Source organism: Gossypium hirsutum, chromosome D03, assembly GCF_007990345.1.
Source record: "Gossypium hirsutum isolate 1008001.06 chromosome D03, Gossypium_hirsutum_v2.1, whole genome shotgun sequence".
NCBI classification, from domain to species: Eukaryota; Viridiplantae; Streptophyta; class Magnoliopsida; order Malvales; family Malvaceae; genus Gossypium; species Gossypium hirsutum.
The window spans coordinates 711,722-733,296 of NC_053439.1; the positions used below are offsets into that span (position 1 = coordinate 711,722).

The 21,575-nt window shown below is 36.9% G+C and overlaps 5 protein-coding genes across 9 annotated transcripts; 4 read left to right on the plus strand and 1 right to left on the minus strand.

The window, feature by feature from the left end:
- The first annotated feature begins 756 nt into the window (after positions 1 to 756).
- On the plus strand, positions 757 to 4,644 carry LOC107909448 (protein ANTHESIS POMOTING FACTOR 1). Of its 2 annotated transcripts, XM_016836961.2 has the most exons (11): positions 757 to 987; positions 1,100 to 1,191; positions 1,288 to 1,388; positions 1,534 to 1,634; positions 1,724 to 1,790; positions 1,890 to 1,989; positions 2,074 to 2,187; positions 2,302 to 2,439; positions 2,560 to 2,644; positions 3,058 to 3,107; positions 4,078 to 4,644. In XM_016836961.2, the coding sequence occupies exons 1-11, from the start codon at positions 981 to 983 to the stop codon at positions 4,258 to 4,260; spliced, it is 1,038 nt and encodes a 345-aa protein (XP_016692450.1). In that variant the 5' UTR covers positions 757 to 980; the 3' UTR covers positions 4,261 to 4,644. The 2 variants fall into 2 exon arrangements, with proteins under 2 accessions (XP_016692450.1, XP_016692452.1); XM_016836963.2 differs by lacking the exon at positions 757 to 987 and having other exon boundaries at positions 1,094 to 1,191; positions 1,288 to 1,404.
- Positions 4,645 to 5,492: 848 nt separating this feature from the next.
- Positions 5,493 to 6,143, plus strand: LOC107909447 (uncharacterized). Its single transcript, XM_016836960.2, has one exon. It carries the CDS (start codon positions 5,493 to 5,495, stop codon positions 6,051 to 6,053), a length of 561 nt encoding a protein of 186 aa, XP_016692449.1. The 3' UTR covers positions 6,054 to 6,143.
- Positions 6,144 to 6,535: 392 nt separating this feature from the next.
- Positions 6,536 to 10,077, plus strand: LOC107909446 (AAA-ATPase At3g50940). Of its 3 annotated transcripts, none has more exons than XM_016836958.2 (3): positions 6,536 to 8,915; positions 8,995 to 9,336; positions 9,537 to 10,077. In XM_016836958.2, the coding sequence occupies exons 1-3, from the start codon at positions 7,998 to 8,000 to the stop codon at positions 9,906 to 9,908; spliced, it is 1,632 nt and encodes a 543-aa protein (XP_016692447.1). In that variant the 5' UTR covers positions 6,536 to 7,997; the 3' UTR covers positions 9,909 to 10,077. The 3 variants fall into 3 exon arrangements, with proteins under 3 accessions (XP_016692447.1, XP_016692446.1, XP_016692448.1); XM_016836957.2 differs by having other exon boundaries at positions 7,567 to 8,915; positions 8,995 to 9,342; XM_016836959.2 differs by having other exon boundaries at positions 7,571 to 8,915; positions 9,547 to 10,077.
- Positions 10,078 to 11,664: 1,587 nt separating this feature from the next.
- On the plus strand, positions 11,665 to 14,194 carry LOC107909445 (uncharacterized). 2 transcript variants are annotated; one of them, XM_016836955.2, is made up of 3 exons: positions 11,665 to 11,852; positions 12,709 to 13,576; positions 13,739 to 14,194. In XM_016836955.2, the coding sequence occupies exons 2-3, from the start codon at positions 12,717 to 12,719 to the stop codon at positions 13,911 to 13,913; spliced, it is 1,035 nt and encodes a 344-aa protein (XP_016692444.1). In that variant the 5' UTR covers positions 11,665 to 11,852; positions 12,709 to 12,716; the 3' UTR covers positions 13,914 to 14,194. The 2 variants fall into 2 exon arrangements, with proteins under 2 accessions (XP_016692444.1, XP_016692445.1); XM_016836956.2 differs by having other exon boundaries at positions 11,674 to 12,366.
- LOC107907820 (wall-associated receptor kinase 5) lies at positions 14,149 to 15,245 on the minus strand. The gene has a single exon (XM_041089458.1). The coding sequence runs from the start codon at positions 15,243 to 15,245 to the stop codon at positions 14,574 to 14,576; it is 672 nt and encodes a 223-aa protein (XP_040945392.1). The 3' UTR covers positions 14,149 to 14,573.
- Between the last annotated feature and the right edge of the window lie 6,330 nt (positions 15,246 to 21,575).

The window sequence follows — 21,575 nt, forward strand, 5'->3', positions numbered from 1 at the left end:
AATATGTTTGATGCATAAAATTTTAAAAAATAACATAATTTAACATAATAAATTTAATAGTTATTGTTTGGCTAGAATAAAAAGTTCAAAATATCAAAATTACATTGACCAAAATGAACCAATTTAAAGTATAATGACTCCACAACTTATGCCTAATACGAGTGCTAATAGCAGAAATTCATATTTAAAGTACGAGGTTGCTCGATTAATTTGGTCCCTTTAATCAGGCCTTAACTAATCTAACCGAACCAACTTGACATTGGCTAACTCAGTTGATTGAGTTGATTAAATAAAATTTTCACAATGTTTCCTTCAAAATGTGAGAAAAGAAAAACACGATTACGAGTTTTGGTTAAAAATTTATACATCATTTATATTATTACAAATATATTAAAAAATAAAAAAAATACATGTATTATAAGTTGGTTAATTTAATTAATTCAGTTCATAAACGATTACCAATAAATTTAACTTATATTAATCGCTTATAAAATTGAATTAATAATCATAATTGATTTGATTGAACCTACTTGACTACTGATTAAAATTTTAATTGAGTATAAAATTCAATAAATAAATTAAATTAAACTTGAATAATTTGATTATGTTTCGAATTGAGCTTAAATTTTAAAATTGATGCTCGATTGAGTTCGAGCTTGTCACTGTCTCAACTTAGCTAAACTCGATTATACAATTAATAATGACCCAAATTCAAAATTAATCAATGATACTTGAATTGGATCGAATTGATGGACCAAATCAATTAAACCACAAACTATTTGGAGTATTTGTCCGGAGAATAGTCGAGAATTAAAAACTGCGCCTAGACGCAAACCGGACATTAAACGTAAGCCCGGTCCACATTTAAGAAAAAAAAGAACTCATTCTCACCGCCACCGCCATCGCCACCGCCTCTAGGGTTTTGTTCTATTTCTCCGCCCTAAAAATCGTAAACCTCCGATCAACGAAGCCAATCGAAAATGGTCGGTACGTCAAATTTCCATTGAAAATTCCATTTTCATGGCTTTCACTGTTGATCAGCTAATCTATTTTGCTTTTTTCTTTAGTTTTTAATTTTTTTATAATGGCTTTTGTTTAGGGCCGCAATCCGAGAGAGAAGACAAAGTATCGTTGGAACTCACTGAAGAAATCATTCAAAGCATGGAGATCGGCATGGTTTTTAAAGACTATGTAAATTCCACCTCCTAATTTATTTATTTATTATTTTAAAATTTCAATTGTTAGCTTAAAACTAAAGAATTTTGCTCTTCAATTATCGTTTAACAGAGCGGTAGGATAAGTTCAATGGATTTTCACAGAACGTCGGGTTATTTAGTAACTGCTAGTGAAGATGAATCCATCCGCCTTTATGATGTTTCCAGTGCTACGTAAGATGATTTTAAAGTATGTTTCATTAATTTTCTCGCTTGATTAGTTTGAAAAATGGAAGGATTTCTTTTTCATTTTTCACAATCATGATCTTTAAAACCTAAAACCTTAATGAATTTTACTGCAATTTATTTTTTTTCTCAGGTGTTTGAAAACAATTAATAGCAAAAAGTATGGAGTTGATCTAGTTTGCTTTACTTCGCATCCAACGACAGTTATTTATTCGTCGAAGAACGGTTGGGATGGTATGTTAGCACTATAACTCTCTGTGTGTGTTTTTTTTATTGGTGTTATTTTAGTTTTATTATTGAGAGGTGGAGTTTCATTGTTTCAGAATCGTTGCGGCTTCTCTCGTTGCATGATAACAAGTACTTGCGGTATTTTAAGGGTCACCATGACAGGTTTGGTTTTTGATACCAATTAAGTGTTTGTGCCGAAAAAATCTGTAACTAAAACTTGAATTATTGGCATTTTTTTGATGTTTTGTTTTGTCTTTTTAGAGTTGTTTCCCTTAGCCTAAACTCACGCAATGAAAGTTTCATTTCCGGTTCTCTTGATAGAACCGTTCTGCTTTGGGATCAACGCGCGGAAAAATGTCAGGTGAGTTGTATTCGTATGTTTAGATTGATATTTAGATATGCTTTTATTGCTTCCAAATTCTCAAATTTATTGTATGTATTCTAGGGCCTTTTACGTGTGCAAGGCAGGCCTGCCATATCTTATGATGACCAAGGGCTAGTCTTTGCTATTGCCTTTGGAGGATACATCAGAATGTTCGATGCTAGGATGTATGAAAAGGTTCACCACTCATATAAGATTAATTTTGTAGTTTCGCTGTTTTTTTTATGCTCTCTGTTTTTTCTTGGGGGAAGAAAAGGCATGTAATGAATTGGAAACTTTGAATTCGTTTAGGGTCCTTTTGAAATCTTTTCTGTTGGGGGAGATGTATCCGATGCTAATGTTGTGAAGTTCAGCAATGATGGACGACTCATGCTTTTGACAACTATGGATGGACATATTCATGTGCTCGATTCATTTCGTGGCACGCATGTGAGTTAATCATACACTTAAAACAGCTTTCATGCAAAATTTTAAATTTAATTAAACAACATTAAACTAAATGGTTCACATACTTAGTGAGGTTCTTTTTTCTGTTATTGTTGTTTTCAGTTATCCACTTACAATGTGAAGCCAGTTCCTAGCAATTGCACGTTAGAGGCATCATTTAGCCCCGAGGGAATGTTTGTTATATCAGGTATTCTATATCCAAATGGAAAATATCCGACAGTTTATTTTTTGAAAGTACAATATTTTACTCGGTATAGCAGCATAAAATATTCTAATGATCTTCTGTCATAGTTAGGGGTGTAACCGAGCCGAGCCGAGCTTGAATACTGCCAAGCTCGACTCAAAATTTGGAGCTCAATACTTGGCTTGAGCTTGATTGAACATTTGTTTTTAAGCGCGAGATATAATTGAGCTCGAGCTCAGCTTGACAATTACCTAATTGAGTTCGAATTTTTTCAAGTCAAACTCAAATAGCTTGTGAGCACCATTGTCTCATTTCATAATTGTTTTATTTGTTTCATGTTTTGAAATTTTGGGGGAGAGCTGTGGAGATTCTCCGAAGTCTGAAAGTATCTAAGTTGCTTGATTTCTGACTTGCAGGTTCAGGGGATGGTCGTGCATATGCTTGGAGTGTACGCAGTGGAAAAGAAGTATGATTCATCTGCCCTCAATCAATATCTTGTCTCTGTCTCTCTATTTAAGTTATTTACATAACTTGGTGATAACAATGAAGTTGTTACTTGTGTGCATATCTCATCGCTGTTTAGGTTATTCTTTGATGTTCAATTCCGTAGTTTTTAAGGCATTTTCTACAGTACCCAGTGATAATAAGAAATATAGTACTTTTCTCCATTATTTGCTTTGAAAATTCATTCATCCTTGACTGCCCCTCTAAAACCAGAAAAGGAAACACTCATTATCACAATGATATCCTAAGGCATTGTACTGAATTAGAGATGTTGAATGTTGTTGACCCCTGGAATGTGGTTATGTCTGGTCTATCGGATTTGGCTGCTAAAAATACTAGAGGAAATCCACAGAAGATACAGTAAAATTAGTGCTTGATTTCTACCCATTAATAGTTCTAAACTTGTAATTTCATATATTTTTTGGTGAACCTACTTGTTAGGTCCCTCTATCATAGGAACCAGATCAAATTAGTCCCTCTACTAATCGACCAATTTAGTAAGTATTCTATTGAAAAGAATCAAATAAGACCAAATTTCAAGAGTTAACATTTACCGTTTAAAATATGTCATTTATTGTTTAACAAAGTTAATATTTTGAAAGCTTTTAATGGTTTTGCAAATGGAATCTTTTGCTTGGAGTTGAATTGCAAATGAAAAAAATAGTTTTCATGTCATTTTTAAACAGTAAATGCTAACTCTGTTACAATTTGGCTTTATTTGATTTTTTTAGTAGTACAAGGATTAAATTAATCCTTTTAATAATAGATGGACTAATTTGATCTAGTCTCTATAATAGTGGGACTTGGCAGGAACTTTCACTTTTTTTTTCCCTATTTGAGCATTTACTTCATACCCTTTTAAATTATTCCCTCCCTTCAACATTCAGCTTCTTTACATGGAAATCCTAATAGTTGTTCTTTGCACTCCTTAGGTTGCAAGCTGGATGATGAATAGTGAACCTTCTGTAATAAACTGGAATTGGATGAACACCGACACTGAGCCTCCCGTCATTAAGTGGGCTCCTGGGAGTCTTATGTTTGTAACCGGGTCTACCGAGCTGTCATTTTGGATTCCAGATCTGTCTAAATTGGCAGCATACGTTGGAAGGAAGTAGGGCTCCAGCTCTCAATGCTTCGTGCTTATAATCTTGAGTCGTATTTGTAAGGTTCATCTGATTCCGGATTCAGAGCAAAATGTTCGCATCTCTGTTGCTTCAGTCTCTTGCATCTGTTTAAGCATTTAACTATGACTATTTTGTTAAGAGCCAGGTTGTAGGTGCTCCAGTAAGAATGAGAGGCCAGCTTCTAATTTAGGTATATATTTCGAAGTTTCCTTACGTTCTTTCATTTTGTAGTCATCTGGTTGTACAGCTATTTTATATGTTGTAAACTTCTGAAGCGGGTTAGGTTAAATTATGCTATTAGTCCCTGGTCAAATTTAATTCTTGTACTTTTTCGAATTTTAAAATTTCCCAATTAGAAGGTAACTATTAAATCTACTCTGCTATTAGTCTTGTATTATCTGTATGTATGTAGTGGATTTACTCCATGTGTTTTAATTTGATCGTTTTTAGTCCTTATGTTTGATTTTGAAATTTTAGTTTTGATTTAAATGGTAGTCGATAAATTCATTATTATGTGAAAATAGTAAATAAACATGGTATTGTACATGTATAATATATTAGTAGAATTTAACTTAACAAATTTAACAACTATCACTTAATTAGAATTGAAATTTTAAAAATTGACCAATTGCAACTTATCTACAGTGCATGGATTGATAATAGAATTTGAACTTTGGATTATGGAATGTTGAATCTTGTGATAGAAATTTGTGTTGTTTAAGATCTTATGTGTTTCATATAGACCCATCGATTTTATTATTTAAACTTGAAATTTAATTTCAATTTATTTAATTATAAAAAGTTAATAAGTTGACTTAATTAAATTTATTGAAATAATTTTAAATTAAATTGACCCTGGTTTGATAAATTCAAATTTAAAATGATTTAAATAATTTAAGTGTGATTTTAATTTTAGTTTTTCTTGTCTTATATTACAGTGTGGTTACAATATTTAATTTTACTGTCATTGATATCTTTTTATTAATCGTAGATAAACGTATTGCTCATTCAAACTGAATAAATAACTTTCTCTTTATTAAAAAAATTGGTAGTATTTATACATCTAAGGGATTAAATTAAGCTTCCATGTAACCTGATGACATGGCACGAAATGATTGGGTCTAAAAGGAAATGAGATAGGATCAGTCCCGCACTATATAACTCATTCACCCCACATAAAATAAAAGAAAGATAAGCATATCCATAAGTTCCTGCCACAATATATGAAAATGGATTCCACCATTCTTCAATCCCTTGCTTCAAAATCACCTCCATCAACCACCCCTCTCTTTCTACAACCTCCATCCTCACCACCATCACAACCACCATGTACCCACCTCTTTTTCCCTCGCCACCGTCCACGGCTGCCCAAACTTGACTGCACCAACAGCAGCACAGATAACAGCAGCACAACAAGTGGCAACGACACACCACCACCACCACCAGGAGAACCTATTCAAATCCGGTTTAAAAGAGGTTCAAGACGGCGCAGACAGCTCCAAGAAGATGGGTTTGGTGTACAAGGACAAAACATGAAGAACAACAAGGCTGCAATTGAACAACCGGTTCCAAAGAAATGGGAAGAAAAGAGCATGACAGAGAAGGCATTAGACTTGTACGTTGGGGAAAAGGGTTTGCTGTTTTGGCTCAATAAGTTTGCTTATGCTTCCATTTTTATTGTTATTGGTGCTTGGATACTTTTCCGGTTTGTTGGACCGGCACTTAATCTTTATCAACTTGATTCTCCTCCTTTGCCTCCTACCTCCATGTTTAAGGGCTCTTGAAAGGATACCATAGTGCTTTGTCTTTGTATTGGTTTGTTTTGTAGCATCTTGTTTAGGGAAATGGAGCAATAATGAGACATCTTTTACTAATTGTCTATATAACATATCTGAGATATAGTCCCATTTGGTTATAAGTGGTGCCCTTTTATGTGTTATGAATTGGTGTCTCGTGAAGACCCAACTTTTCAAGGTTTGTGAATGTTTGTTTTAATAATATTGTTTTCACAGTTCAAATTTAAGTTGAAGAGATATAATGTGCTTTAATACTCCACTCAACACTTGTTGATAAAATAACATTTTTCTGTCATGCTAGAGTTAAATTCATGAAGCAATGACAGAACTAGTGTTATTAAGGGTGCAAAGCCGAGCTAGAACTCTTATATTGCCTTGCATTCGGAAGGATTTTTTTGTGTGTCTCTCAACGAAAGAGCTCAAGACTTTTTTGTACTAGAGCTAAATTCACTAAGCAATGGCATAACTAGTGTTGTCAAGGGTGCAAACACGAGGTAGAACCTTGCATTCAAAAGGGGTTTTTTTTTTGTGTGTGTGTGTCTCGTTCGAAACGGTTGGAGACATTTTTGTACTAAAACTAAATTCATTAGGCAATGGCAGAAAGTAGAGGTGATCATGGTCGGGCCGAGCTGGGCTTGGACAAAATTTTAAGCCCGTTTTTTAGGTTCGGGCCGGGTCTGGCCCGAAATATGGGCCTGAAAATTTATTTAAGCCTGGCCCGAAAGAAAATTGCTAAGCCCGAGCCTGGACCGACCCGGCCCATATTAAATTTTACTACACCAAAATAGCATCAAAAACTTGCAAAATATATATATTTGATTAAAAAATATATTTAATATATAATTCGAACCGGGCCGGGCAAAAAAAGTTTTACCTAAGGCTTGACCCTTTTTTTGCCCAAACCCATATTTCGGGCCTATATTTTTACCCAAACCCTCCCATTTTTCGGGCGGGCTGTCGGGTTGGGCCGGGTAGCCCAACCAATGATCACCTCTAGCAGAAAGGGCGCAAAGCCAAGCTAAAACCCTTAAATTATCTTGCATTCGAAAGAGGTTTTTTGTATGTGTCTCTTATTCGAAAGGGTTCAAGACATTTTTGTAGTAGAGCTAAATTCACTAGGCAATGGCAAAACTAGTGTTGTTAAAGGTGCAAAACCAAGCTAGAACCCTTATATTGTCTTGCATTCGAATTTTTTTGTGTGTCTCTCTCATTTGAAAGGGTTCGAGATATTTTTGTACTAGAGCTAAATTCACTAGGCAATGTCACAACTGGTGTTGTTAAGGGAGCAAAGCCGAGCTAGAACCCTAATATTGTCTTGCATTCGAAAGGATTTCTTTCTTGTGAGTGTTTCTCACTTGAAAGGGTTCGGGACATTTTTGTACTAAAGCTAAATTCATTAGGCAATGTCACAACTAGTGTTGTTAAGGGCGCAAAGCCGGGCTAGAACCCTTATATTGTTTTGCATTTGAAAGGGTTTTTTCTTTTTATGTGTGTTTCTCATTCTAAATGATTCGAAGCGTTTTTGTTGCGTGGTCGGGGTAAGCACGGCTAGGCCCACGCCTTGACATCACTGATGGCCACCTAAACAAGATTCCCTGCCTTTTTTGCAATCAATGTACATATTAAAAGGTATGGAGGCAAAAACAAAGTTGGCTAACTCATGTAGTGGACTATGCTCGGGACAAAGTCTTGACTCTAGTGGTAATATGACTCAGAAACAAGACACTTCGTTTAAATATTAGTAATAAAGTAGTTCGACCGTCCAAATTTCTCTCTAGATTGTAGCAAAAGCAAACAATAAGCAAAGACCAACAAGCATTTGACCCCAAAAGTCATTGCCTAGTCTTTCTATTTAATCACAATCCTCACTCATTTTGTACTACACTACTTTGCTACTTTCCTTTGTATTTGACTCTTTTACAGGCCAAGAACATGAACTCTGTGTGGGCATTATTGGCTTCCATTGCCTTGATACGTACCACACTCTCCAATTACTTGCCTGAAAAGCTCCGGTTATACATCTCTGCACGGTTCGAAGAATGGACTCGCCGGTTCAATACTGATGAAACCATGGTCTTCAAAGATTACCAAAGTTCAAAGATGAACCAACTTTTCCAAGCTGCAAATCTTTACCCTGGAGAATCGCTTCCCACTATTTCAATCCCTCGTGTGACCGTAGAAAAGACTGAGAACGTAAGGAACCTCACTTTTTCCATGGAGAAAAACACTGAGATGATCGATGTTTATGAAAATATACCAATGAAATGGAAGTACTTCTCTGAATATAGTCAAGGTATGTCCAAACATGAGATCAGATGGTATGAACTATCATTTCATAAAGAGTACAAAAGCTTGGTCACCAAGTGTTATTTGCCATATATCCTTGAAAGAGCTAACAAGATCAAAGAAAGGAACAGAGTGGTGCAACTCCATACAGCAGCTCATGATTTTTCGACCCCAAAACCAGTGATAATTCAACATCCTATGACATTTGAGACCTTAGCCATGGATGGGAATCTCAAGAAGGAGCTTGTGGAAGATTTAGACAGGTTTATGAATAGTAAAGAATATTATCAACAGATTGGAAAAGTATGGAAAAGAGGGTATTTGCTTTATGGTCCTCCTGGGACTGGGAAATCTAGCTTGATTGCTGCTATGGCAAATCATTTAAATTTTGATATCTATAACTTGAATCTCTCAGCTGTTTCTTCAGACTTTGTTTTGCAGAATTTGTTGCTTAGTACTGCCAATCGTTCGATTCTTGTGATTGAAGACATAGATTGTTCTATTAAGTTTCAGAACAGAGAATCTGGGATAGAACAACCTATAAAGTATCAGCAACAAAACAAGGTTAGTCTGTCATGTAAGCTGTCATGAAATTCTATGGTGAACTCATTGAAATTGTGGGTAAAAGTTAGTGTTCTTACAGGTAACACTGTCTGGATTGTTGAACTTCTTTGATGGTATTTTATCCTGCTGTGGGGAAGGAAAGATACTGGTTGCTACTACCAATTACAAAGATCGAATCGACCCTGCATTACTTCGAGCCGGTCGAATGGACATGCATATCTACCTTACTTATTGCACTTTCTCTGCCTTTAAGCAACTAGCTTTAAGGTACTTGGAAATTTCTGATCATAGTCTTTTTCACCACATTCAAAAGCTTCTACCAAAGGTTAAAGTTTCCCCTGCTGAGGTTGCTGGTGAACTAATGAAGACTAGGGATCCTAAAGCATCGATGGAGGGCCTGATCAAGCATCTTGAAGAAAAGGTAAATGTATGTATGTATGTATGTGTGTGTGTTTATGCATGCATGCATGTATGTGTGTGTATGTATGCATGCGTGTGTGCTTTGGAAAATTGGGAGTTTCACATGGACTTAGTCCCTTCTAGACTTTTTTCATGGTGAGTTGCCTTGATTTAGAGCTTGATAATGCCAATTATTGTATCTCCTCATGGAACTTTCTGCAGTTGATTGCAGATGGCAACTCTGAAGTTAGTCCCAAGCACCATTCATCTCTTTCTCAGACATCAAATTGCCAAGTCCATGAATCTTCAATATCACTTCCTTTGGCATGTAATGGAGCTAGTATGGACAATGTAAAGTCTTCAGGTCCTAAACCAGATGTTTCGGTCAAGTCAAAGTTAACCGCGGATGGCGAGGGTGACAACAACTTCGAGAAGACGGATTTAGTCCGGGATCGATCTTCAGGCCATAATATCCTACAAGTCATTGAAGACATGGAAAAGGAGCTGTTGAGCTACAAAGAAGCAATTATAGCACTGCAAAAGAAATTATGTAGGACACTGAATAAATTGGCTGAGATTAAGGCCACAATATAAATAAACTCACATTCAATTTAGTGACGGTGAATGAAATCAACCCCATTTTTAATAGTGTCATTAGCTTCCATAACCATGGCTACCAATCTGCAACTGCTGATATAAATTAGATGTAGATAATGGCCTTTGGTTCAATAAATAAGATGCATAGCTCCTCATGGTTCAGGCAGACGCTTTTATATGTCTTTTCTTGCATGGCTGGTTTTGTTCTTTACTGTTTTAATAGACATGATAATTGTATCTTTTTATTTTAAAATAAACACCAAATTGTTTTAATTCCAGAAGGAACACACAGTTCCACTATCTGGTTATACCTAAGATTCTTGTGAACTAAAGACCCAAATCCACATTTATATAAAGGGTTAAATTACATTTGGTCTGAATTTAGCAATTATTTTCATATTAGGCCTTGAACTGTTTTTGGGTTTAAGTTAAGTTTTTAAAATTGACAATTATTCTTAAATCAGGGCTTGAATTTTTTTTGTCCGACTTGAGGTGTGTTTATCAAACACACCTTTAGCCTTTGAACTTGACAATTATTCTTACGTTGGGGTTTGAACCTTTTTCTTTTTGTCCACGTTAGTCCTTGATATTTCTTTAAAAACCTTAAAGTTCAAGCTTCAACGTGGGAACATTTGTCAAGTTCAAGAACTAACTTGAAAAAAATTCAAGCACCAAAGATGGAAACAATTGCCAGTTTAGGTACTTAAAAACCCTAAAGTTCAAGCCTCGACATGTGAACAATTGCTAAGATCAGGGTTTAACTTGAAAAAGAAGTTCAAGCTCCGATGTAAAAATAATTTCCTAGTTTAGACCCAGTATAAAAACAATTATTAAATTTAAGGACTAACTTAAACAAAAAAAAATCAGAACCCAAATAATAATTTAAACCCATATATATAAATATAAGACTTGAGAGGAGACTTGAGCATTAAGTAAGGAATTTTCATTCATATTGTCTTTTGCTTGGACAAGACATGTATTAATGTGAAAAGGATTATATGAGAGGGGCTAACACAGAAGTAAAGAGAAATCACATGGAAAAAAAACAGTAGGAACTTAAGGAGCAGTCCCTGTTCATGCATTTTATGTCAAAAAGCAATGCAAGCTTTGTGCTTTTCAACATCACGACATAGTTTTAGGATTTATATTTGATGTACTGACAGTCGAAAACTTCTTGACATATCGCAAAACAGCAGAGGCCATTGTGTGTAGTCTTCAACCGGATTCACCAACCGGATTCACCAGCCCAGGAAAAATATCATAAACCCGAGCCCGGCCCGGCCGGCCTATTTTTTAATAAACATTAAAAAATTATTTTAAAAATAATAAAAATAAAAATATTTTAAAAGTATTTTAAAAATAAAAAATAAAAAATATATATTTATTATATTCGGGCTGGGCCGGGTTCGGGCCAAAAAATGGTACCCGAGGCCCAACCCGTTTTTAAACGGGCCTCATTTTTTTGCCCAAGCCTATATTTCGGGCCTATATTTTTACTCGAACCCTCCCATATTTCGAGCGGACCGTCGGGCCAAATATGCATAGAATTATTTAAAAATTTAAAATATATATTTTTAAATTTTAAAATTTCAATTTTGATTCAATAGCTATTAAATACATTAACATTATTCATTTGTTAATATGTATTAAAAATTAAATTACATTTTTTATTTTTTATTAAAAAATAAACAAATTAATCGTTAAATTAAAAAATAAAATAATCCTTTAGCATATATATACACAAACATTAGATGAAAAAGAATTTTTGGTAAAATGGAGAAAGCAAAAGTTACACATCTCTCAAACATTCCTTGTACTTAAACCAAAAAAATAAAATAAAATTATAGCACGAAGAAGAAGACGAAACCCAACTTCCCTGGAATTCATTATCTTTCTTCAGTCAAACACCACGCTATTGCTTTTGTTTGCATATACAATCAGGTTCTTTCTCCTTTTTATCCCCAGTCTTCTCTTTCAACTTCTTTCAAAATCCCAAAACTTGAAAAAAAAAAAAAAGAAAAAGAAGATTTTTGGGTTTTGTTTTTTAAGATAAAATTGTAATTTTTTTCCTTTCAAGTTTGGATCTTTTTCTCGTTTATGTTAATGGGTTAGGGTTTGATTTTTGTGTTAATATGTTTGGTGTTTGATCAGCAAAAATGGGTATTTAGTATAGGGTTCTTGTTTGTTGTTTTTTTTTTCTGGGTTATTTTCATGCCATTGGTGTTTTCTAGGGCTCTTTTAGTTCAGATCGTGGAATTGATCTTTTGATTATGGTAAAGATGATGAATTTTGGGAAAAAAAATCATGGGTTTGAAATAATATGAAGAATTATGCAAAATTCAATGAATTTGGACTAAATTTGTGTTTTTTTTTGTGAGCTCAAAGAAAAAACATAAAGGAATTAGGAAAAAAATTTTGATGTTGCAAGAGACATGGTAGCCATCTCTAAAAAAAGGTAGTGCTAGCTTGTTAATTGTTAGATGTTAATTGTTGTTATGGCATTTTTAGCTAGCATAATTCAAATGAAATGGTTCGACTGGATTCAGATGTTGTTATTGCTTACTACTGGATTTGGTAAGTTAGCAGTCTTATAAGAACTAGAATCTTGCTCGAGGCGTGTAAAACGGTTGGAAAGTGTGGTGGAAATGTCTTTACAATAGTGGAGTGTAGGTTTGGGGTTTTAGCAAGCATCTTGTTGCTCTTCGTTCTTTAACAATCTGTTCGTTTTTTTAACAATGATGTATTCCGTTTATGTTTTGGTTAAGCCTTCATGTTCTCATACTTTTTCATAATGTAGGAAAGGGTATGGCAGCTGAGGATAATTTGGACTTGTCGACTCTGCAATCTCAGCTTAGTGAAACTCATGAACTGTGGAAGCAGGAGATTGAAAAACGTCGAGGCCAAGTAGACGTGTTACAAGCCAAAATTATGGAGGTAAAGGCTTCTATACAAGGGTCGGAAGAGGAGTCGAAGAAGGAGTTAGACGTTCTTTGGCGAAGGGTAGAAACTACCGCTACTTTATTGACTTACTTGAAATCAAAAGCAAGAGTAATGGCTGTTCCCGATTTAGCTCATAAATCGTGTGGCATCAAATTATTAGACGGGGTAGGGCTTGTAGATAAAGAAGGTACACCGCTATCTAGCTGGTCAAGGAGTGTTGATCTCTCTTCATTCGATTGTTTGGATGATGAAATGTGGATCGGAATTAGTAGACAACAAGGTTCTTTGGATGAAAAAGATGGAGCTTATATTGGTGAATTAATTAAGTCCGTCCAAATGGTCACGGATGTAATGGAAGTTCTTGTTAAGAGGGTCATTATGGCTGAATCTGAAACTGCTCTTGAGAAAGAAAAGGTGAGTTTAGGTCAGGAAGAAATTAAACGGAAAGGGGTCCAAATAGAGAATATGTCTATGAAGTTAGAAGAGATGGAAAGGTTTGCTCTTGGTACGAATAGTATTCTTAACGAAATGAGACAGAGGGTTGAGGACTTGGTTCAGGAAACTTCGAGACAGAGGCAACGAGCTGCTGAAAACGAACAGGAGCTTACTCGTGTGAAGCAGGATTTCGAGTCCTTGAAATCTTATGTTAGTAGTCTTATTAGTGTAAGAGAAACTCTTCTTTCATCGGAGAAGCAGTTTCAAACCATCGAGCGGCTCTTTGAACGGTCAGTACGATCTTTTAGTTCTTTTTATTTCCCTGATTACGCATGTTCTCAATTCTTAAATGATTGATTTTTAGGCTTACATAATTATAGTTGTGATTTTGATCGTAAGTGCATGATAGCGTCTATTTTCTCAGAATAACTATTAGTATTGTTCTGAACCAGACTAGTTGCAAAGACAACACAGCTCGAGGGCGAGAAAAAGCAGAAAGAGACTGAAGTTCAGAAGCTTATGGAAGAGAATGTGAGGTTGACCGCACTTCTCGACAAGAAAGAAGCTCAACTTTTGGCCATGAATGAACAATGCAAAGTAATGGCCCTAAGTGCTTCAAATATATGAACAACTATCTCACTACCACCTATCGGACTGTACCACCCTGCTGACTCAACAATCAGCCAGAGAACTGAAAGGTGAGACAAGTTGTGCTCTACATAGCCGAATTTGTAACGGAATACTTTCATGAAAGTGTAACACAATGAAGAGTGCAGGGAACTCGAGTTAGTGCTTTGCTTTCAAAAAAAAATCAAACCATTAAGTGTGTGGATGCATATTGTTGTGCTATTAGAACACAAATTTGGTGTACTAATTGCAAAAATTTAAAAATGTCCATCTTTTCTGTATGGGGTAAAGTCTCACAATGTTAACAGCTGCCGTAGTCGGACGAACTGCCCTCAGTACTTTCCTGAGGGCTGACCGGGCGGATGCTTAGCATTGCTCTTAGACCCTCCAATACGGTTGCGACTTCCTTCATTGAGGGCCTCTCTTTGCCTTTAACTCTTAAGCACCTGTTTGCCAACATAGCAACTTGTATCTGTGTAGTGTTTCCCTCAACAAGCACATGATGGTCGATAATTCTGAATAATTGGTCCTTTTTCAATGTGAAAACGTAATGCATTGCTAGATTCCGCTCTTCTTCCGGCACTTGAAAGCAAAGTGCTTTTCTCCCGGTTAGTAACTCCGCAAGGACAACTCTGAAGCTGTACACATCGCTCTTTTCAGTTAACTGGCTTGATTGAAAGCAAGTCTAAATAACTGAGCGTCCCTTGCACTGATAGCTCCAAATTCCGAGACTTTTGCAGTGTAATGTTCATCTAAAAGAATGTTAGAGGACTTAACATCTCTATGAATAATAGGAGGATAAGCAGCCGAGTTCGAATATGAGAGTGCTCTGGCAGTTTCAGCCGTGATTCTCAACCGACATTCCCGTCCAAGACCCGATGACTGCAAGTGTTCATAAAGTGTACCGTTGGCTATAAATTTGTAAACCAACAAAGGAACTTCCGTCTCTAAACATCTGAAAAGCTTCACGACATTTCTATGGTTAACTTGAGAAAGAACAATGACTTCATTAGTGAACTGTTCGACTTGACTATGATCTGCAATCATCAATTTTTTAATGGCAACAACACGGTTATCGCACAATAGTCCTTTATAAACCGTCCCATGGCCACCTCGGCCTACGGTATTGCTTTCATTGAAGTTGTTTGTTGCCTTGTTTAGCTCTTCTGATTTGTGAATTTTGACTGAAAAAGCTTCATTAAACTTTGAAAGCTGTTGTTGTAAGATGACACCCCCATTTTGCAAGAAGAATTTTTCTCTTTGTTTGATGAGCTCTTTTGGCCAAAGTCCCCGATATATCCTTGAAATGGTTAATACCAATTCCAGTAGCATTATGCTCCAACCTAGTTTAACATAGAAACAAATTAAACGAGTTACAGAATTTCAACACGTTCGGTATTATCAAGAAGTAGTGGTGATGAGTTCACAAAGTGAAAGCAGCTCGTTAAGTACCATAAAACCATACCCTATAAGCTATAAGTTAATGGTTTGAGCTTTATCATGTGTAAACTCTTTGGCTGATCAAAATTTCACCTTTTTAGATCTATTGAGGCGCTCCAATTCTATGAATCCATTACTGCTTCTTAAGGCTGTTTTTCTATACGTTTATGCTCTCGTTAGAGTTGGGAGATAAAACTCGTCACTGGGTCTGTAACCCTCAACAAAAAACAATGATAAATTAGATCTTATCTAATGATGTTTGAACTAGACTCAACAGGACTAGCCGGCCGGATTGGGAATCGGTCTGCAATAATGTTTGGATTAGACTGGACGAGACGCGTACCGTTCTGGAGAATGGTTTTAAAATGATTAGATCAGAAAATGGTACGAACCAACTAAAAAACTGATTGAATTAGGTTTTTAATTTTTTTTTTAAATTTTTAATAATTTTTTAATCAAATTGGTCAGACCAGCGAACTGGTGGCCAAATCGGTTTGACCACTGGTTGGATTCTAAAAAATATTGCCGGTTTGGAGAAAGTCATTAGATTAGTTGACTTGGGAATCAAAATGAACCAATTGAATAGATTAAAAAAAAGTTTAATGATTCATTTAATCGAATTGAATGAAATGATTAGACCGACAAACTAATAGGTGTACACCCAGTTCCATTTCTTTTGCCATGGCCTTCATATCCATCTTTACAAATGCATTTGAAACACCCTGGTAATTTTTTGCATATTGCATTATCAACTCGAAATTTCGCACTCATCGATATCAACAACGTCGATAAAAAATTTGTGATCGTGATTGCGGACAAAACAAAAATTGACTTTCTTCGACAACATTCGAATCCAGTACATGATCCAATAATCAATTCATCCAACTGGTCACACAATGACATACACCCGGAGCTATAACTTTTGTTCCCAATATATCCCTTCAAGTATCCGTAAGTGTTGCATCCTATGGCTGTGAGCTTGTTTCGGGTGCTCGAGATATTGTAAATCGATAAATATGACAAGGGTATCGTTGTTTCTGGGGTTAAGAAAGGGAGCCGTGGAGGTCGGTAACAATCTCGAGCAACCGTGGTTAAGACCGCAACTGACCTTCGATCACGATATCGGTGATGATCAATTTCATATGTGCTAAGCAAGCTATAGATTCGTCGCAGTGGATGTAAAAGTTGTGGTTTAAAAAACAACCTTCCTTCGTGCCGAAAGGGTACGGGATTGTAACGTTGCCGCATTGAGAAGGGCATGTTGGGTATGGGTCCCACTATGTGGGAAACCCATAGTTTCTGCCATAATGTTTTGTCAAAAGCCATTTTGGGTTTTTAACGGGTGTTGGGCAGAAATTTTAGCTGAGCAAAAAAAAAAAAAATCTCAAATTGAAACAGAGAGAAAGAGAGAAGAAAATTTCAGTTTTTTTAAAGCTTGGTGCAGCAGTGATCAACTCTTCGATCGAAGGTCCATCCGTGGTTCGATTGAGCTGATTTTTGGACAGCAGCTAGGTGATAAGGTGTTCTTGACTTTGTACGGTCGGATTTTTCATCCGAGTCTTGTAGCGTCAGAAATACCCATTTTTCAGCAGCTACGTTTTTTGGTGATGTTCTCTCATTTTTCTCTCTTTTGCTAAAGATTACATGTTGTTAGCCTTGTCGGAGTTGAATGCTTGTTGTAGGCTTGATATTGTGATCTTGTAGTCGAACATTTGATGATAGTAGAGCTCTTTATCGGACTCTAAAGTCCCGTGGTTTTTACCCTTGATTTAAAGGGTTTTCCACGTAAAAATATCGGTGTCTCTATTTATTTTTGTTGTGGTTGCATTAGTTGATTTGTGGTTGATTAAGGTTGCTAGAGAACATATCTTGTGCTATTGTGCTTGCCATAATTTTTACAGGAGTTATAAGGAGAGAAAGAACACCGGTTGTGCTTTCGCTTTGTTTCGGTTGTTCGGTTTCTTCCCAACAAACTGGTACCAGAGCTTGGTTATTGTGTCAGATAATTATGGAAATTAATACGAGCAAGATGATTATGTTGAATGGCACAAATTATCAACTTTGGCGGAATAAATGAAGGACTTGTTGTTTGTGAAGGCTTTGCATCTTCCGGTCTTTACTACTCAAAACCCGATTCGAAAAGTGATGAAGAATGGGAATTTGAGCATCAACAAGTGTGTGGCTTTATTCGGCAATTTGTTGAAGAAAATGTTTACAATCACATTGATCAGGAGACACATGCTCGAACATTGTGGGAGAAGCTTGAAAGCTTGTATGCTTCGAGGTCGGGCAATAACAAGTTATTTTTGCTGAAGAAAATGATGGCGCTAAAATATAAAGAAGGAATGTCTATAGCTGACCATGTTAGTGAATTTCAGAGTATGATGAATCAGTTGCTTGGTATGGGTGTCAAATTTGATGACGAGATTTTAGGACTTTGGTTGCTTGCTACTCTACCAGACTCTTGGGAGACCTTTCGAGTCTCACTCATTAATTCTGCCCCACAGGGTATTATTACTTTGAATTTGGCTAAGAGTGGTGTGTTGAATGAAGAGGTTAGAAGAAGATCTCAGGGTTCTACATCACAGTCCGAGGTGTTGGTTATCGAGAACAGGGGGAGAAACAGAGACAAAGATGGAAAGGGTAGAGATAAAAGCCGAAACAAGTCAAGATCGAGATACAAGAATCTTGAGTGTCATCATTGTGGTAAGAAAGGCCATATCAATAAATATTGCTTCAAGTGGAAGAAAGAGAACAAAAGTGGTGGTGATAAACACGACCGGAATGACGATGAAAAATCCGAGCGTGTTACTACTGTTACTCGTGAAGATTTGTTAGTTATTTGTGATCAGAATTTGGTCAACCTAGCATGCGACGAGACTAGTTGGGTGATTGATACTGGTGCATCACTTCATGTCACGTCGAGGAAGGAATTCTTCACATCTTATACTCCTGGTGATTTTGGGGTATTGAAGATGGGTAATGATGGTTTGGTTTCGGTTATTGGTATGGGAGATGTTAGCTTGGTAAGTAACAATGGAACAAAGTTAACTCTCAAGGATGTCAGACATGCACCGGATGTCCGTTTGAATTTGATTTCTGCAGGAAAGCTTGATGATGAGGGATTTTGTAACACCTTCAGTGAAGGGCAGTGGAAGCTGACTAAAGGCTCCTTGGTTGTGGCTCGAGGAAAGAAGAGCTCAAATTTGTACTTGATGCAAGCTTTGACTTCTCGAGAGACGGTGAATGTGACACTGAATGACAACTCAACTGAGTTGTGGCATAAACGACTCAGTCACATGAGTGAGAAGGGGCTTAACTGTTTAGCGAAGAAGAATCAACTTTCGGGTTTAAAGAATGCTACACTGAAGAATTGTGCTCATTGTCTAGCAGGAAAGCAGAAAAGAGTTTCATTTAGAAGCCATCCTCCTCATAGGAAATCAGAGTTGCTAGAGTTGGTCCATTCAGATGTTTGTGGTCCGATAAAAGTAAGATCACATGGTGGTGCACTTTACTTTGTGACTTTCATTGATGATTGTTCAAGAAAGCTATGGGTTTACACTTTGAAGTCTAAAAATCAAGTCTTTGAGGTGTTTAAACAGTTTCAAGCATCAGTTGAAAGGGAAACTGGGAAGAAGTTGAAGTGCATTCGTACTGATAATGGTAGCGAGTACACAGGGTCGTTTCATGAGTATTGTCTGCGACAGGGAATCAGACATCAGAGAACACCACCAAAGACTCCACAGTTAAATGGGTTAGCTGAAAGAATGAACCGAACATTGATTGAGAGAGTCAGATGTTTGTTGTCAGATGCAAAGTTACCAAGATCATTTTGGGCTGAAGCTTTGAATACAGTGACACATGTGATAAATCTGTCTCCTAGTGTTCCTTTGAAAGGTGATGTGCCAGATAGAGTTTGGTTTGGTAAAGACGTGTCATATGATCACCTACGTGTGTTCGGTTGTAAAGCATTTGTTCATGTTCCAAAGGATGAAAGATCCAAGTTGGATGCCAAGGCTCGACAATGCATTTTTATTGGTTATGGTCTAGATGGTGAGTTTGGTTATAGACTCTATGATCCAGTTCAGAAGAAACTCGTGAGAAGCAGAGATGTTGTCTTCATTGAGGATCAGACCATTGATGACATTGATAAGACGGAGAAAGTGGATTCACAAGGTAGTGGTGACTTGATCGATGTGAATCCGGTTCCCCTAGACTCTTCACCAGATCCTATCCAGGATGATGTGCATGGTGATGTTAGTGGTGACCATCAGACTATAGGTGACTTTGATACTCCCATGGATGATGTTGTGAATGATCAACAACAAGCACCTATAGCTCCACCAGCAGTTCCACTTCGAAGGTCTTCCAGAGATCGACGATCTTCTGTCAGGTATTCTCCTGATGAATATGTTCTTTTGACTGACGGGGGAGAACCTGAATGTTATGAAGAGGCTATGGAGAGTGAATGCAAAGATCAGTGGGTTGAAGCGATGAAAGACGAACTTCAATCCTTGCATGAGAACCATACTTTTGAATTGGTGAAACTGCCTAAAGGCAAAAGAGCTTTGAAGAATCGGTGGGTTTACAGGTTGAAGCAAGAAGAGAAGTCTTCATCTCCACGATACAAAGCTAGATTGGTCGTCAAGGGTTATACTCAGAAAAGGGGGTTGATTTTGAAGAAATATTTTCTCCGGTTGTGAAGATGTCCTCTATCAGAACTATACTGAGTTTGGCAGCTTGTTATGACCTAGAGGTTGAACAAATGGATGTGAAAACTGCTTTTCTTCATGGTGACTTGGAAGAAGAGCTTTACATGGAGCAGCCAGAGGGTTTTGTTGCACAAGGGAAAGAGGACTATGTGTGCAGATTGAAGAAGAGCTTGTATGGTTTGAAGCAAGCTCCAAGGCAATGGTACAAGAAGTTTGAGTCTGTTATGGGGGAGCAAGGCTACAAGAAGACTACTTCTGATCATTGTGTGTTTGTTAAGAGATTCTCTGGTGATGATTTTATTATTCTTTTGCTCTATGTTGATGATATGCTTATTGTTGGTCAGAATGCTTCTAGAATTGAGAAGTTGAAACAAGAGTTGAGTAAATCCTTTGCAATGAAGGATTTGGGGCCAGCAAAGCAAATTCTTGGCATAAGACTGACACGTGATAGAAAGGCCAAGAAATTATGGTTATCACAAGAGAGGTACATTGAGAAAGTACTTCAAAGGTTTAGTATGGACAAAGCTAAAGCAGTGAATACTCCATTTGCTATGCACTTTAGATTGAGTGTTAAGCATAGTCCTTCCACAGAAAAGGAGAAGGAAGAGATGCAGAAAATTCCTTACTCTTCAGCCGTGGGTAGTTTGATGTACGCAATGGTTTGCACGAGACCAGACTTGGCTTATGCCGTTGGTACAGTTAGTCGGTTTCTTTCTAATCCAGGCAGAGAGCATTGGAATGCAGTGAAGTGGATTATGAGATATCTTCGTGGCACTTCCAACATGAAACTTTGTTTCGGCAATGAGAAACCTGTTCTTGTTGGGTATACAGATTCAGACATGGCCGGAGACATTGACTCGAGGAGATCTACTTCAGGTTACTTAATCACTTATGCAGGGGGAGCTGTGGCATGGCAATCGAGACTGCAAAAGTGTGTTGCATTGTCCACCACCGAATCAGAGTTCATTGCAGCAACCGAAGCGTGTAAGGAGATGCTTTGGATGAAGAAGTTTATGCATGAGCTTGGTTTTACTCAGGAGAAGTATGTCCTGTACTGTGATAGCCAGAGTGCTATTCATCTTGGTAAGAACTCAACTTTTCATGCTAGATCTAAGCATATTGATGTGAGGTACCATTGGATACGAGATGTTCTTGAAGCTAAGCTGTTAGAGCTTGAGAAGATACACACTAATGATAATGGTGCTGATATGTTGACGAAGGCCTTACCAAGAGGAAAGTTTGAAGCATGTTGTTTGACCTCCGGCATGGAGGCATTCCCCACATAGTTGGAGGGGGAGATTTGTTGGGTATGGGTCCCACTATGTGGGAAACCCATAGTTTCTGCCATAATGTTTGTCAAAAGCCATTTTGGGTTTTTAACGGGTGTTGGGCAGAAATTTTAGCTGAGCAAAAAAAAAAAAAATCTCAAATTGAAACAGAGAGAAAGAGAGAAGAAAATTTCAGTTTTTTTAAAGCTTGGTGCAGCAGTGATCAACTCTTCGATCGAAGG